Source organism: Brassica napus, chromosome A2 (assembly GCF_020379485.1).
Source record: "Brassica napus cultivar Da-Ae chromosome A2, Da-Ae, whole genome shotgun sequence".
Lineage (NCBI taxonomy): Eukaryota > Viridiplantae > Streptophyta > Magnoliopsida > Brassicales > Brassicaceae > Brassica > Brassica napus.
The window spans coordinates 7328945-7345553 of NC_063435.1; the positions used below are offsets into that span (position 1 = coordinate 7328945).

General features: G+C 31.8%; 3 protein-coding genes across 4 annotated transcripts; all 3 read left to right on the forward strand.

Moving 5' to 3' along the window:
• The first annotated feature begins 6013 nt into the window (after positions 1 to 6013).
• On the forward strand, positions 6014 to 11415 carry LOC106415527 (conserved oligomeric Golgi complex subunit 7). 2 transcript variants are annotated; one of them, XR_002658189.2, is made up of 11 exons: positions 6014 to 6441; positions 6534 to 6623; positions 6908 to 7027; positions 7107 to 7208; positions 7282 to 7565; positions 7713 to 7858; positions 8242 to 8440; positions 8570 to 9224; positions 9310 to 9645; positions 9722 to 10054; positions 10676 to 11415. XR_002658189.2 is itself a non-coding variant. In XM_022701590.2 (10 exons), exons 1-10 carry the CDS (start codon positions 6160 to 6162, stop codon positions 9998 to 10000), a joined length of 2493 nt encoding a protein of 830 aa, XP_022557311.1. In that variant the 5' UTR covers positions 6014 to 6159; the 3' UTR covers positions 10001 to 10261. The 2 variants fall into 2 exon arrangements, 1 of the variants encoding a protein (XP_022557311.1); XM_022701590.2 differs by lacking the exon at positions 10676 to 11415 and having other exon boundaries at positions 9722 to 10261.
• A 425-nt stretch (positions 11416 to 11840) lies between these two features.
• LOC106414768 (cell number regulator 6-like) lies at positions 11841 to 13849 on the forward strand. Its single transcript, XM_013855354.3, has 5 exons — positions 11841 to 12448; positions 12524 to 12638; positions 12895 to 13009; positions 13113 to 13381; positions 13462 to 13849. The coding sequence occupies exons 2-5, from the start codon at positions 12531 to 12533 to the stop codon at positions 13684 to 13686; spliced, it is 717 nt and encodes a 238-aa protein (XP_013710808.2). The 5' UTR covers positions 11841 to 12448; positions 12524 to 12530; the 3' UTR covers positions 13687 to 13849.
• A 160-nt stretch (positions 13850 to 14009) lies between these two features.
• Positions 14010 to 16609, forward strand: LOC106413138. The gene has a single exon (XM_048754452.1). The coding sequence runs from the start codon at positions 14135 to 14137 to the stop codon at positions 14456 to 14458; it is 324 nt and encodes a 107-aa protein (XP_048610409.1). The 5' UTR covers positions 14010 to 14134; the 3' UTR covers positions 14459 to 16609.

Genomic DNA, 16609 nt, shown 5'->3' on the forward strand with positions numbered 1-16609 from the left:
TTCGGGTAAAGATTTTTTGGGGTTTGAAATATCTTTTTAGGTACTTCCTTTTTGTATTTCTTTTTATTTATGGATTCTACCACTGCATTTAAATTTAATTTAAATTAACTAATTACAATTCCAAAACTTATCTAAACAAAGCGATATTCATATATTGATTATTATTATTAATATTGTAAAAATATTACTAAATAAATTTTTTTCTATTTCACTTAATTTAGCCAAACACATAAATATATATCTATACATATATTTATTTGTTTACGGAATCTGTTAGGCATAGACATTCGGGTACCCATTTAGGTACGGATCATTTTTTAGGGTATAGATTTTTTGGGTTTTAAAATTAGGCCATGTTTGGATATAAATTTATGTGTGAGTTTCAAGTTGGATCTCCCGGATCTGTATGAATTTGGTTATGATGCACAGAAAAGTAAAAATATTCAAATAACGAATGTATTTGAAAATGATTTGGATATTTGAACCAAAAATAATCATATTATCCGATTCGATCTGGATCTTTTGAATACAATTAGTTATATGGAGACATATCTAAAATATATTGCACTAATCATGAAAAACAAATATCAATGTATAAATACGTAAAAAATAATACCTGCGCGGGTGCACGGGTCAAGCTCTAGTTTATAATTAAGTCATTATTTTATAAAGTGATTTGATTTTGCTGATTTGTCATGTTCTTCATGATTTTAGGTAATTTTGCTTATTTATCATGTTCTACCTCCATAATCTTAGTTAGTATATAGTTTTGTTTGTTTGTCGTATTTTTGATTAAGTCATTATTTTGAATAATCCATAATTTTAGTTGATATATAGTTTTGCTTATTTGTCATATTTTTAATTAAGTCATTATTTTATAAAGTTATTTTGATGATTTGTCATGTTCTCTATGATTTTAGGTAATTTTACCTATTTATCATTTTCTTCATAATTTTAGTTAGTATATAGTTTTTCTTATTTGTCATATTTTTAATTAAGTAATTATTTTGAATCATCTCTATAATATAATTTATATTTTTTTATTTAGTTACATAAGTTTAATATAAATTTTTAGTAAAAAAATTTCCCTTTATTTCTGTGCCAACTCATGAATTAGGTGAGAAGGTGAAAAAAATATAACAATTAACCTCTTGTGTTTATTAAGGTAGGTATATGCTAATAATTAATAATAAAATTGTATTTAAAGATGATCACTATGTTTTTGAACAATATAATACACAAAACATTGCTTTCTAAAGTAGATGTTACTTCCCTTGAACTGAAGAGTACATAGACAATCTTATATTACAGTTATAATTTTCTATATATAGTAAGTAGTTATCGGTATAATTATATTTGATTAAGTTTAAACCTTAAATAGAGACATATCTAAAGTAAACCTACTATAATTATATTTGATTAAGTTTAAACCTTAAATCCAGATATATCTAAAGTAAACCTACTATAATACACTGTGAGAAATTATATTTATAAAAGAGAAATTGCCACAAATACCACATTCATAGTACCATTTTTCATGTTTACACTAATCACTTTTACCATCATTTTTAATGAAGGGTAAAATACAATTATACCCTTAGGGTTAACTAATCTAGACTTAGGGTTTAGAGTTGAGGGGTGGGATATGGTTTTTGGAATGTGAAATTTATGATTCTAATAAATATATAAATACTTAAAAAATATATAAAAAATAGTTTCAAACATAATTTTAATTTTTCAAAAAGAAATTTGAAAAAAATAAAAAAAATAATTCGTAAAAGAAATTTTGAATTTTTTTTATCAAAAGTTCGAATTTGAAAAAGCATATTTCGAAAACATAAAAAAAAATTTTACAGTTTTTTTTATTTTATTTTATTTTTATTTTTTATTTTTGATTTTTGATTTTTTTTTAATTTTAATTTTTTTTTATTTAAATAATGATTTATTATATATATAAATAACAAGGGCATAAGAGTTTTTTGCCACTTAATGAAGAAGGTATTTTTGAAAATGTCTCATTAGTGGTGGTAAAAATGAAAAGTGGTAGCATGAAAGTGGTAAACATGTAATTTCCCCTTTATAAAAGATATATTTGTTTATTATTTTATTTAGGAATCAAAGGGGTGTATTTTCTGTATTGGTTGGGATTAAGAATCATGATACCCTTAATAAAAAAAATAGATATAATTATTTGATATCCAATTATAAATTAATATCATCAAATTTGGCTAACAAATAAATAAAATGTATTTAGAGTATAAATATAATTCCTACATATATTGTGTTGTTATGGTAAAAGAATATTGTTTCAATCATAAAAGTTAAAAAATAATTATCTTTAGATTTACCTTAATTTTTACTATTATTGATTATTAAAATCAATAGAATTCACTTTATATACACCCCAAATCATTAAAAATCAACTTTAAAATTTTACTATTTTTATAAATTATTGAAACATTTAAATTAATCAAAATTTTATATATTTAAGTTTAATACTGGCAAAAAAGGGCAAATATTTTTGGGGAAATTACATGTTTACCACTTTCATGGTACAACTTTTCATTTTTACCACCGTTAAAGAGACATTTTTAAAAATACATTCTTTATTAAGTGGCAAAAGACTCTTATGCCCTTGTTATTATATATATAATAAATCATTATTTAAATGAAAAAAAATTAAAAATTAAAAATTAAAAAATAAAAAATAAAATAAAAATAAAAAAATTAAAAAGTAAAAAAAATTAAAAAATTAAATTTATGTTTTTGAATTATACTTTTTCAAATTCGAACTTTCTTTTTCGAATTTTTTTATTTTTTTTCAAATTTCTTTTTGAAAAACGAAAATTATGTTTGAAACTATTTTTTAAAATATATTATATATTTTTTAAGTATTTATTTATATATTTATTAGAATCCTAAATTTTACATTCCAAAAACCCTATCCCATCTCTCAATTCTAAACCATAAGTCTAGATTAGTTAACCCTTAGAGTATAATTGTCTTTTACCTTTCATTAAAAGTGAGAGTAAAAGTGGTTAGTGTAAACATGAAAAGTGGTAATATGAATGTGCTATTTGTGGCAATTTCTCAATATATTTTTATTCGGAGAACTTTTTATTTTTAGGCCAGATTTTTTCTTTCTTATTTCAGATGACATACACGTAATTGTTGTCTATGTTTTCTGATGAATATTAATGAAATCTAATGTTACATGTTATGAAAAGTTGGATTATTTTCTGAAAACAAAAATGAAACTGAAGATCTTGATAACTGATGAATAAAAAAAAAATAGGTATGTATATGCGGGCAAAACACCTAGTATCTATAAAATAAGGGTAAAATAATTTTACCTTTTTAATGAAATCTTCTTTTGATTATTTTCTTTTTTTTTCTGGACTTTTTTGGTAAAAAAAACCTATTTTAGGATCATTTGAAACAATTGTTCATATTAAAATTATAATATATTGATACATCGACTAGAGTTGGTTTGATCAAGAGAGAGGTCATGGACATAAATCAGTTCCAACTTCAACTATAAAAAAATGTAAAAAGTGGAATTTGTCAGTCAGTAGCGGCTCTTGAGGGGGTGCCCAAAGTGTACATGCACAACAACCGGGATATAAGCTCTCATTTTGCCATTTTAAAAATATATTTTAAAATGTAAGGTTGTAATTTGTTAACAAGTATGGAACAAATCCACTAAATTAGTAGGCGGAGGTTGGGTGATTTGTAACAAAAAAAGGTGTGGTCCTTTGTCACAGTATAAGAGTTTTTAGCAATATTCATTCACTTGATGAGGCTAGCCTGGTGGTGATAATTTGGGCTTTGGAGAGTATGAGAAGCCAGAGAATGTCTAACATTATTGTAGCGGGTGAGTTTATGGAAATGTTTGGAGCTGTCGAAAGCCCTCAAGTATGGCCTTCCTTCCTTCATCAAGCTGGAAAGATCGAGTTGGGACTATCCAAAATAGATGGCTGTCAGTTGTTGGCGGTGGCTAGTGAAGCAAACAAAGTGGCTACTTTTATTGCAAAAAGTGTGACTAAACAGGGTCTCGTGAGATCCTATGTTTAAAATGGTCATCTTCTTTGGGCTTTTGAATTCTTCGTCAACGAAAACTGCAAACTCTGATTGTTGTTCTAATTTTTTGGGATTATGGGCGGGTATGGATGTTGGTTTATCATGCTTTGTCTGATTTTTTGGTGCAAGTATAGGCGATAATCAGTTGTAGGTTTTCTCTTAATCTTGTATGCTGCAGTTTTAGAGCTGGTATGAATTGGTTGGATTCTCAATTTTCAATGGAAATTCAATGAATTTTTTTTTGTTAAACATTATGTAGACTAGGGTCCTAATTTATAAATTAAAAACATATATAATTATCTTTTAGGGGAAAAATATGTGAGCACAAGGTCTATCTAATCTATTAATTTAGGATTATATTTTTATCTACATAACAACTTAAAGAATTTGCTAATATGACATATTTGATTATTTAAATTAATAACAAGCCAACTAAAAATTTAATTTGTATTTTTTTAAGTATAACCAAATCTGTTGAGAAAAAATCTAACAAAATCTTAGTTAAAAATTTAAATATTTTTATAAATAACACATTAATAAATTCATAATTAGTAATAAAATATTATTATAAATCTGTTTTAACTAAAATTTTATTATAAAACAAGAAAATAAAATTCTATATTATTTTTTTATAAATTCTATAATTCTATTCTGTATTATATATAAATAGCAGTGCTATATGACTTAGTTATGAATTTGTTTATTAAATAGGTAAATAAAAAAAATAAAAAAAAAATATATATATATATATATATATATATATTAAATTTTTCATTTAAATAAATTATCAGTCATCAGTTCATCAATTTTTAGAATATATATATACTTATAATAACCTTTAGTTCATATATTAATTTTTAGAAATAGTTATTAGTAAACTATAAAATTTTAGTAATTCTCTTAAAATATTAATGACAAAATAAAATTCAAATTATAAATTTATTTTTATTTTAATGATAAAAAAATCTGTTGACAATTTTTTTAAAAATATTTCCAAAAATAAACAGTTTTTATAAATTAATATATTAATGTAGTAACAAAAACAAATTAAAAATTCATGTATTGTTTCGAACTCAAAAAAGTTGTGTAATTTAAAAAAGTTTTCTTGACAAAATATAAAATTTTGAAAATAAATATTCAACTTAAAATGATAATATTTCAAATTTTACAAAAGATAAAATCATAGATAATAAACTAATTTTATTATATATGCTGTAAAAGTTAAAGATAAAATCATAGATAATAAACTAATATTAATATATATTAATGTAGTAACAAAAACAAATTAACTATATATATGTTGTAAAAGTTAAAGAAATCTAATATTTTGAAATCTCGATTTAAAAAAAAAAACTTAATATCATAACATCCAAAAAATATCTTATATCAATAAAATTTACTAAACTAATAGATACTACTATGTATAAAATTTTCTAAAATAATATAGTTATATTATTTAAGCAAAATATGGTTTTACTTATAAATTTCTTAAAATACTAAAACGATATATGTTAAAGTATATTTTCTTAAACACAGCATGTAAATATAAATTATCTTAAACATATTTATTTTCTATAATATAAATTAATAAATTTTAAAAATGTATTATTTGCAAAATGTATAAATTTAAAAAAAAAACAGATTTGAAAGATATTATCTATTTAATTATTTTATATTATTATTTTATTGTATCTGACTCGAATATATAACACTAAAATATAAATTATATATTTAAACATTTGTAATGATATCAAATGTAAAAATATCTGCACAGACCAAAATCTAGTAATTTATTTAAAACGGGGTTGATGCCACTAGATTAGTTAGAAAACACATTGTATAGTGTGCTTGCTTACACATTAGCAACGGATCCATTGTATCAACATAATCATGACATATAAATAACGTTTTAAGCGAAGATTCTCTTCGGTTCAGTTTTCGTGTAGAGTTCTACCGATTGAATTAGAATCGGTTTAAATTGATTTGGTTCAGTTCCTCACTCGACTGAAGATTTCATAGGATCTTCTTTCCAACATAATCGAATTAAAGAACGTAGTCGAATCTGGGTGATCGGGTACAATGCTGGATCTGGGTCCGTTCTCAGACGAGAAGTTCGATGCGAAGCGGTGGGTGAACTCGTCGTGCAAAGCGCGCCACCCTCAGGACTCGCTCGAGAGACACCTCGTGGATCTGGAAATGAAGCTCCAGATCGCCTCCGAGGAGATCGGAGCGTCTCTCGAAGAGCAGAGCGGAGGCGCCCTCCTCCGTGTCCCTCGCGCCACTCGCGACGTCTTGCGACTGCGTGATGACGCGGTGTCTCTCCGTAGCTCAGTCGCCGGAATCCTCCAGAAACTCAAGAAGGTTCTTCGCACTATATATATCTGAGCATTCGTTTTAGGTCTCCTGTAGTGATCATAAGATGATGATGAGTTGTTTGAAAATGATGGTTGCAGGCGGAGGGATCTTCCGCGGAGTGTATAGCTACACTTGCTAGAGTGGACTGTGTCAAACAGAGAATGGAGGCTGCCTACAAAACTTTGCAGGTCTGTAATTCGAAATCAGGCGGCCTGAGGTTCGTGGTCATGGCCGCCCTGGAACCTCCAGGACGGCCCTGGAACCGCCCCTGGAAGTCCCAGGACGGCACTGGAAGTCCCATAGCGGCCCTGGAGGTTCCAGTGGTCCCAGGGCCGCCCATAGAATTACTTCTAGGCTATTTATTAAAGATTTGAATAAAAAAATTTTAAATAAATTTGGAGGCTTATATCTGTGTCCTGTCATAATGTAGACAGTTTGAAGTTTGAGTCTGTTCTCTCTGGTATATGGACAGGATGCTGCTGGGTTGACTCAGTTAAGCTCGACGGTCGAGGATGTTTTTGCTAGTGGAGATCTTCCCCGTGCTGCGGAAACTCTTGCCAGCATGAGAAATTGCTTGTCTGCTGTTGGAGAGGTAGTTAAATATACCAAAGTGTAACGGGCTATTTTAGTCATTTGTCGTCACTCAGTCAACTCTCATTTTTGATTAATAGGTTGCAGAATTTGCCAATGTTAGAAAGCAACTAGAAGTGTTGGAGGATAGGTTGGAGGCAATGGTGCAGCCACGTCTTACTGATGCATTGACTTATCACAAGGTTTTGAATCCCGAAAACCCGAATAGTTTAGGTTGCTATTCTAGCACTGAAAGGCTTTCTCCAAATTTGATAGGTTGATGTTGCCCAAGACTTGCGAGGGATTCTCATCCGGATTGGGAGATTCAAGTCTCTGGAGTTGCAATATTCAAAAGTGCGTTTAAAGCCAATAAAACAACTCTGGGATGATTTCGACACTAAGCAAAGAGCTAACAAGCTTGCCAGTGAGAGAAGTGAAACCCAAAGGTTGTCTAGTGGCGATGAGGTTCAGTTGACATCATCAACTCAGACATCCTTCGCTAGTTGGCTACCAACCTTTTACGACGAGTTGCTACTCTATCTTGAGCAGGAGTGGAAATGGTAACTGTGTACTCTTTTTTGCTTACTGTTACTAGATATATTTACCCAATTAGGAAAGTGTGTCAGACAGACCTTCATGCCTAGTTATGTGATTGGCTCCTAAGTATCAAGTCACTGTAGTTCGTTATTGTTTTCATGATTGTTCAGGTGTATGGTTGCCTTCCCTGATGATTATATGACTCTCGTCCCAAAGCTGTTGGTTGAGACCATGGGAGTACTTGGGGCTAGTTTTGCTTCTCGTCTCAACCTTGCAACAGGAGATGCTGTTCCTGAAACTAAAACACTCGCCAAAGGTTGGATATGATGTCACTGCATTTAGATTACAGATTTTCCTTCTTAGTCTAGTATTTTTACCCGGATGGATTTGGGGTACTTGCTAGCTAGGTGGTTGTACTCTACTTTCCTAATTCTTTGCTAGATTGGTCAACGAGGATCAGTTTCTTCTGCCTTGACATGAACTACTGTTTTTGGTTATTCTTGTCTGGTTTTTATTTTTGTGCATAATAGCCAACGTGATTAATCTGTCAATTTGCTAGAGAGGTTTGAAGAAAACTGAATTTTTATCTAATCAAGTTATTGAACCATTTCATATAGCGATTGTAAATTTACCTAACAGTTAAGCATTATTTGTGAAATGAGAAGAGTACCGACACTTCTGATGTTTTTTCTTGAACAGGTGTGATGGATCTATTATCCGGAGACTTACCCAAGGGTATTAACATACAGACCAAGCATCTTGAGGCCCTTATTGACTTGCACAACGTAACTGGGTCCTTTGCAAGAAATGTTCAGCACCTGTTTGCCGAATCGGAAGTTAGAGTCTTAATAGATACGCTAAAGGCCGTGTACTCACCCTTTGAATCGTTTAAGCAAAAGTAAGTTTTGATGTTATGTAGTTCTCTAGTTTTCCCACGTCTGTCCATTTCTAGCTTTTTTGAATTTTCTCATGTTTAGACGATGGCTCTTTAAGGCTGCTTGTGACATTAGAATTGATCATGCTTTAGGTATGGGAAAATGGAACGTGCTATTTTGTCCTCTGAGATCGCAGTTGTAGATCTGAGAGGGGCTGTTACACGTGGTGTTGGGGCTCAAGGAATAGAACTCAGCGAGACAGTGCGTAGGATGGAAGAGTCTATCCCCCAAGTTGTTGTTCTTCTTGAAGCTGCGGTTGAGAGGTGTATTGGCTTCACTGGCGGCTCAGAGGCAGACGAGCTGATACTTGCACTAGATGACATAATGCTGCAGTACATCTCCATGCTTCAGGAAACACTCAAATCTTTGAGAGCTGTGTTTGGAGTAGATGGCACAGGCGATGGAGTTAGCTCAGAGAAAAGGGAGAGCTCTCGCAAGATGGACCTGTCTTCAAATGAAGAATGGTCCATTGTCCAGGGAGCTCTACAGATACTTACTGTATCGGATTGTCTTACGAGCAGGTCTTCTGTATTTGAAGCTTCCTTGAGAGCCACTCTAGCTAGACTGAACTCCAGCTTGTCTATTTCATTATTTGGCACAAATTTGGATCAGAACCTATCACATTTGACAAGTGAACAAACAGCTGGAGATTTGTCTATGGCTGGACGAGCTTCCCTGGAGGTAGCAGCTATTCGATTGGTTGATGTTCCGGAGAAGGCTCGCAAACTCCTAAACCTGTTGGAGCAGGTACTTGAAAAGCAGAACATAGATTCTCAGTTTACCGTACAATATTCACGAGTAATCGTTTCTTGTTCCCTTTGTTTTGTTGCAGTCCAAAGATCCAAGGTTCCATGCACTGCCTTTGGCATCTCAGAGAGTCGCCGCATTTGCCGATACAGTCAACGAGCTTGTGTATGACATCCTCATATCAAAAGTCAGGCAACGACTTGGGGAAGTATCTCGCCTACCAATTTGGTCTTCATCTGAGGAACAGAGCGCTTTTCCGTTACCAAGCTTTAGCTCATATCCTCAGTCTTATGTTACAAGCGTTGGAGAATATCTCCTCACTTTGCCTCAGCAGCTTGAGCCTCTAGCTGAAGGAATCTCAACCTATGGCGATTCGAACAACGAGGACGCACAGTTCTTTGCAACCGAGTGGATGTTCAAGGTCAGTCTAATTTTGTTTTTGTTTTGGTCGCAACCTTGAATCGCAATAGACTAACCATTGAAATAAAAATAAACAGGTAGCAGAAGGTGCGACGGCTCTGTATGTGGAGCAGCTGAGAGGAATCCAATACATTACAGACCGAGGAGCACAACAACTGTCTGTAGATATAGAGTACTTGAGCAATGTGCTTTTGGCTTTGTCCATGCCGATTCCGCCTGTGCTGGCAACTTTCCAGACGTGTTTGGCTACACCAAGAGATGAGCTCAAAGATGTGATGAAATCAGAAGCTGGTAGTGAACTTGATTTCCCTACGGCCAATCTTGTCTGTAAGATGCGTCGTATCAGTTTCGATTAGTCTCACAATTGGAGGTCCATCCATACCCATTATGGTGGTGTCTACGAGACTAAGGGCCTGACTGGTTCAAACGCAGCGGTTGCGGTTGCGGCTGCGGGCGTTTGCGGATGCGGGTGGTTGCGGTTTCTAGCGGTTTTAAGAGATTTGTACGACTGGTTCTGCGGTTAAAAATTGGTGCGTTTGCGGGATAATTATGACTGGTTAACTACCAAATACAGCAGCGGTTAAATAATAAATTAACAATATTTACATTTTATATAATTATAAAAATATCAAAAATCATAATATTATAATAAATATGTAAATTATATTTTCAAAGTTATAGTTTTAAATTTTTAAAATTATAGAAAATATTTTTATTTTAAAATTTTATAATATTAATTAAAATATAATAGATATATTTTAGTATTTTTATAATTCCATTTTAAAAAATTTATTGAATATTTTTATTTTTGTATTTATATGGTTTTTAAAGAAAAAGAAAAAAAAATTATCCTCCCGCAACCGCCCGCAACCGCAAACGCTAGCTGGAACCAGCTTTTGATTTTAAGAGGTTCGGAGCGGTTTGAAGCGATTTGTAACGGTTTGGATGATTGTTTCGAAACGCTGTCAACCGCTACCAACCGCAAAAGCTGCGTTTGCGGGTGGTAACGGGGAAACCAATCAAGCTCTAAGTTAACAAATCGGTTCGGCCGTATTGAAAGTTTTGATGCTATATAAAAGGATAAGTTTGGCAGTAGTAAAAAGGTTCAAATTAATGTTATCAAGATATAAATACTTTTTAATGTATGGAATATTTCTCTTAATTACTTGTCAAAAAAAAAAAAAAAAAAAATTACTTTATTTAAAACTCAATTCTTCTTTTTATATATTTAAAACAAGTTATTTTATGGAATAAAATGCAATGTCTATCATGAAACGTTCGTAAATCTCCAACAGTGTGATTTAAACGGTTTGTTTGTAAATAAAATCTCATATGTATATAAACAAAATCTTGAAGTTTACGTTTATCAAAATTTCAATATAACTAATTAAACATTTAACTACCAGGCGTTTTGGCCGCGTTAATTATTTTGTGAATATTTATTAATATGTGCATTATCAATTTAAACACTACCATGACAAAAAACAAACTGAGCATCATATTTATATAAAATAGATACCTTTTTATTGCGTAAAATTAAAAATTCTGAAATAAAGTTATATTATGGAAAATCTCTATTTAATATATTTACTTTTTTTTAATCATTTTATCATCATTCATCAAGATATTCAATCATGTCCGCAACTTCACTCTGATTACATAATTATACAATTAATCATGTGAAAACACATACCTAATAAAACAATCCAACTTTCTGTAATGTAATTAACAGAAACATTAAACTGTTGAAACCTTTACAATGATCTTCTTTTTTTTTTTGAAAAAAAGACCATTTATAATGGCATATTGAATAAAAACATTAAACTGTTGAAACCTTTACAATGACAATTTGGAAAAAGAAAATATAATGTGAATTTAATCTTGTTGAAAAGATTCAAAGGTTTGAATGCGCAAAAAATAAAGACATATATTTTATTGGTCAAGTTTGTTAGTGTTTTTTTTTCACCCAAATTATTTGTGATAAATTATTTCATAGAAATTATAATTATAACTAATAATTTTTAATACCAAAATACATAATTTTATAAATAAAAATTTTGTTATTTAATTTGGACACTAAATTTTTCGTTTTTTTGTTAAAAGAATTTTAACAATAATCCTTTTAAACTCAAAATCTTAGTATCTATTATTCGAATATATAAATTAGAAAGAAAATAATTTGTATTGTTATTATATTTTGATTTTACTAATTATCATTGTAAATTATCATTAACATTTTATATAAAATAAAATAAAACTATGAAATGAAAATGTTTGGATAGGTTTGAATTTTATTAAACAAATTATTATAAGTGGCAAAATTAAATGAATGTTGATTTAATAGGTAAAAGAGATAGAAGATGATGTGAAATGTTAAAATAGGTTGTTTAAAAATTTATCTATTGTATATAGTCTTATATTTGTTTTTCTTACAGCCACCTCAGCACTTGCAAACATGTTTTCTTGTATCCCATCAATACTCATGCCGTACTGATCGATGGAGAACGTTGCTTAAGACTCGTTCTCTTATATATTAACATGTGGGAACAGAGAAACTTCGGAGACTTCTTCTAACTCTTCAAATATTTCGGTTTATGTGAGCCTTCTCGTTATTGCCACCTCAGCATATGTACAAGTGTATTCTTGCATCCTATCAAAAGAAGGCCAATCTTTAACTCGTTTGACAACACTTTGCTTAAGCTCTATTCAATGTGATTAGAAAAAAACAAAAACAAATTCACAGAGATCCGACCACTGGAGCAAGAAGAAGAACCTTTAGGATTGCTTGCTCTTTTGTTTCTCGGGTTCGTATCTTTTTGTCTTCCTTTTCTTTCCCAATTCCATTTTGTTGATTTGTTTTATCACCGTTAAAAATTTAGGATTCAGATGTCGGACGGAGGAGCACCGTCGAGGTACGTGAAGTTGACAAAGGAACAAGCTCCGGTCGATGAGGTTAATCCCGGCGAACTCAACCAACCGATTCAGGTTCCTCAAGTATGCGACTCTCTCTTTCTCTACTGATCTGATTTTACATTTACGCATCTCAAGGGGACTATCACCCGATCACGGTTATTTCTTTCTTGTATTCATTGTTTTACGATATTGAACGTATATATGGTGACAGTGACAAAAAAAAAGAATGTATATATGGTGATGCGTGTTCATCAAGTAACCTATTAGTGTTTACGTGCTTGACTCTTACATAAATTTATAATTCCCTAAAACCAATCCGGTCGGTTTGAATCTGCAGCTAGCAGTTTACAAATGCAACGAATGTGGCCAAACATTGCCTGAAAATTTTGAAGCTCCTTCAGATGAGCCATGGACCACCGGAATATTCGGGTGCACTGAGGACATGGATAGCTGTAAGTTTTTTCATTTGCTTCTTTTCATCTTTATAAAACCATCATCAAGTGAGTGATCTCACAAGAACTAATAAGAGCTCCTTACTTACATGTCTTAATACAGTTTGGCAAGGATTCTTTTGCCCAAGTGTTCTGTTCGGACGTGTCTATGAAACTCTGAGTGAGGAGGAAACCTCATGGAAGAGAGCATGTGTTTGCCATTCGATTGTAGTAGAAGGCGGTCTTACGGCCGCATCCTTGCTTCTTTGTATTCCCGGTATAGATCCACATACCACGTTTCTTTTTTGGGAAGGCTTGTTTTTTGTTTGGTGGATGTGTGGGATTTACACTGGAGACGTCAGGCAAACTCTCCAGCGCAAATATCATCTCCAGGTACAAACCACAAAGTTTCGTGACATAATATCTGGAGGTTGATGCTTTGAAAACGTGTTGTTTTTGTGATGATTAAACAGAACTCTCCTTGCGACCCATGTATGGTGCATTGTTTCCTCCATTTCTGTGCTGTTTGTCAAGCACACCGGGAGATGAAGAACCGTCTTTCGGACAACTTTGTGATGCCAATGACTGTGGTTAACCCGCCACCGGTTCAAGAGATGAGTTCCTCTAACGACGGACACCACCATGAGTCTGTCCCGGTATCACACCACAGCTCTGACCTTGTGATGCGGCCATTGTAGTGCAAAAAGATTCAAGGTATTGTTTTGTACATGGACCTGAAGATGCATGGTTTAATAAGGATGATATATAGTATATACACCCACTTGGTTTGTTTAAAACTCATAAATAATAGAGAGATCCTTATCACAAGATTTAAAAAAAAAAAATATATAAGAAAAAAGTTTATTAGTTTTGATTTGAAATATTCTACTTACGTAGCGTGCAATCTCCTTATTTTGATAAAATATTGTTTTGGATAAATACAAACAAATTTTAAAAAATCTTTAAAGAATCGTTAAACGTTTTATATCCTTGTTTCTTTGAGATTTCCTAGTCTTATTAAAATAATAAAAATGCCAAATCTTTTCGTATAAGTAACGATAGGTACGAAATTAGGTACGTAAAGCCTTTAGAGTTGAGTTTTTTGCTAGATACGAGAGGATCAAAAACATAGCTATATCCAAAAAGATGATCGGAAGAGATGCTGCTTCGATTCCCAACGTTGACTTACCATCTACAACGGCGGGATCACGAGTTTCAGCATCGTTGCCATACCGACGGAAAGGTCTTGTTAACGCCCGACAGGGAGATGTTTTCTACGGCGAAGATGACGTGGCAGATTTGATGTTTAGAGAAGACGAAGTGGAACAAGACTCGGTGATGAGAGCTTACAGAAGTGACGAAGCTATGAGATCTATTCAAGATACGAGAAGACGAGAAAGAAGAAGAAGCTTCTTTTGCTTTGAATGTTTCGACTTTCTCATGCTTGTTTTCTCTAGAAATAGGAACTAATTAACATACATCTTGTAAATTCTACTAGTCTTTTCTTGTTAGCTTTTTAATTCATCCAAATTTAATTAAAAACCAAAAAAAGTTCTTTTAAATTGATTGATAATTTGATGATATGAACGACAAGAGTTTTTGTTACTGTTATTTTATAACAACAGAACATTGCAAATACATATGTGCGTTCAACGTTGACTAGAAATTTGAAACCAGAGGTAGATTTTACAACAGGTTACAAATACCTTAAGTGGTTCTCTTTGGCGTCGACTTGTGAGCTTCGTTTGTTTTATTTGCTTACTTCTTTCTTTCATACCTTCTCTTGATCATGTTGGTTTATCTCTTCGTTTTATTTTTCGTCCTCTGGTTTGTATTGATTTCATTATGTGGGTTTGTGCTTTTCTCTTGTTTTGGAGGATTTGGTCTTGCCGGTATCCAAAAACGAATTACCCAAAATTACATGAATTGCCAAAAATATCCATGATTGTCCGAATTTTATTATCAGAGATTATCCGTATATTTTCATTTGGTATATCCAAAACTACCTGTGTTACTTGATATTTTCATCCGAGGAGAATTTTAATCTGAAATAATCGGAAGTGCTCTATATTCTTACACGAACTATCTACAATACATGAGGAAGAGATTTTTTATCTTAAATAGTCAGAATTACTTTATATTTTCTTCCGAACATCCGAAGTTCCGAACAATCCAAAAAGGAAGGGGAGTGTCTTTCCAAGAAGGTGATTTTGATGTCTACATGACATCTTTGAATAATCTCGACTTTTTCCTACGCGAAATACCATTATAAAACTTTTACCATGCGACTTTTCCTAACGAGCTCTATTGTTTTATAGGTCTATCTTCATCATCGTCTACTTCATCTATTGAACTTCCAGATGTGCTAGCCCCATCAATATAGGTTATCGCATCTATATATTTGAATGGATTTGTTTTTAAAGAATATTTTTCATGATTTTTTTTAGAATGATGCATTCATTGATTCCATGATGGTATTGATGTGAATGTACGATATATTATTTACTGAAAAACGATAAGCATTTGTGTTTTATACATATCCAATTAAGATACAATTCATGGTTTTAGATACAATTCTGAGGTATTTATTCAAGAGTACAATAGTTTTTCAAATCTCATATGGTATATACTGTCTGTTAGCTTGAGTGGTAGTTTGTATAGGATATATTTTGTGGTAAGCAGTGGTGAGTAGTGCTTTCCCAGTCACCCCTTCCTATATTCCGATCAATCCTAATTTATCCAAAAAAAATTCCCAATAAAACATCAATCTTATAAGAATCAGCTGGTCAAATTCAAAATTAATTACAAATTTATAGTTACTCATTAGAGTACCAAGTATCATATTCTTGTTCCTGTTTGAAGTCATCTTCAACATGATTTTTCCAATACATTCACCCTTAGATTGTGACAAGTTTCCCATATCTTTAGTTGATCACATTTCTTGCACTTCTAATATGTATGAAAATTTCTTTTCAGTGCAAATGTATGTAGTGGCAATGTGGCATGTATTGTACCACCACTCTTTAGGGGTTTTCTTCAACCATATTAGTTTATGTGACTATAACACATAACTCAGCTTCAATCGGATTTGCTTGATTTTCATTCATAGTCTTCTTATGACATTCTAAAAGATTTATGATCCGACTTGCCACAACTTTTATACTTTCCAGTTGATTTATTCTTCATGGAAACTCAGCGCCAGTCCAACTATATTGGAGCTCTCATTCTGTGTGATTAAATATACTTAGTTTTAAAAAAATTGGACAAGGCTTGGACTAGGCGGCGGCTTCTAATGACTTCATAGCGGACCGGTCCTGTGGAAACAAACTTAAATTTAGTGAAACCTTGATGAACAAATTTAATAGGTCCAACTTTATTAGGTCTTGCCTTTCTTTTTCCCTTATTTTAGTACTCAACCACATTCACATTATGAATGTGAATTGATCCTTCTTTCTCGAGTTTCAGTGACTCATTTTATAGCCTGATGATCATGTTTACCAAAGGCTTGTAAGAAACATGGTTTTGAAGTATGCTAAACTTGCTAAACGTAGTTTCATGTTTCAGTTGTTGCTAAAAAAAGAAGTTTCCATGTTTCAATTGAAGAAGGTAATCAATTCATAT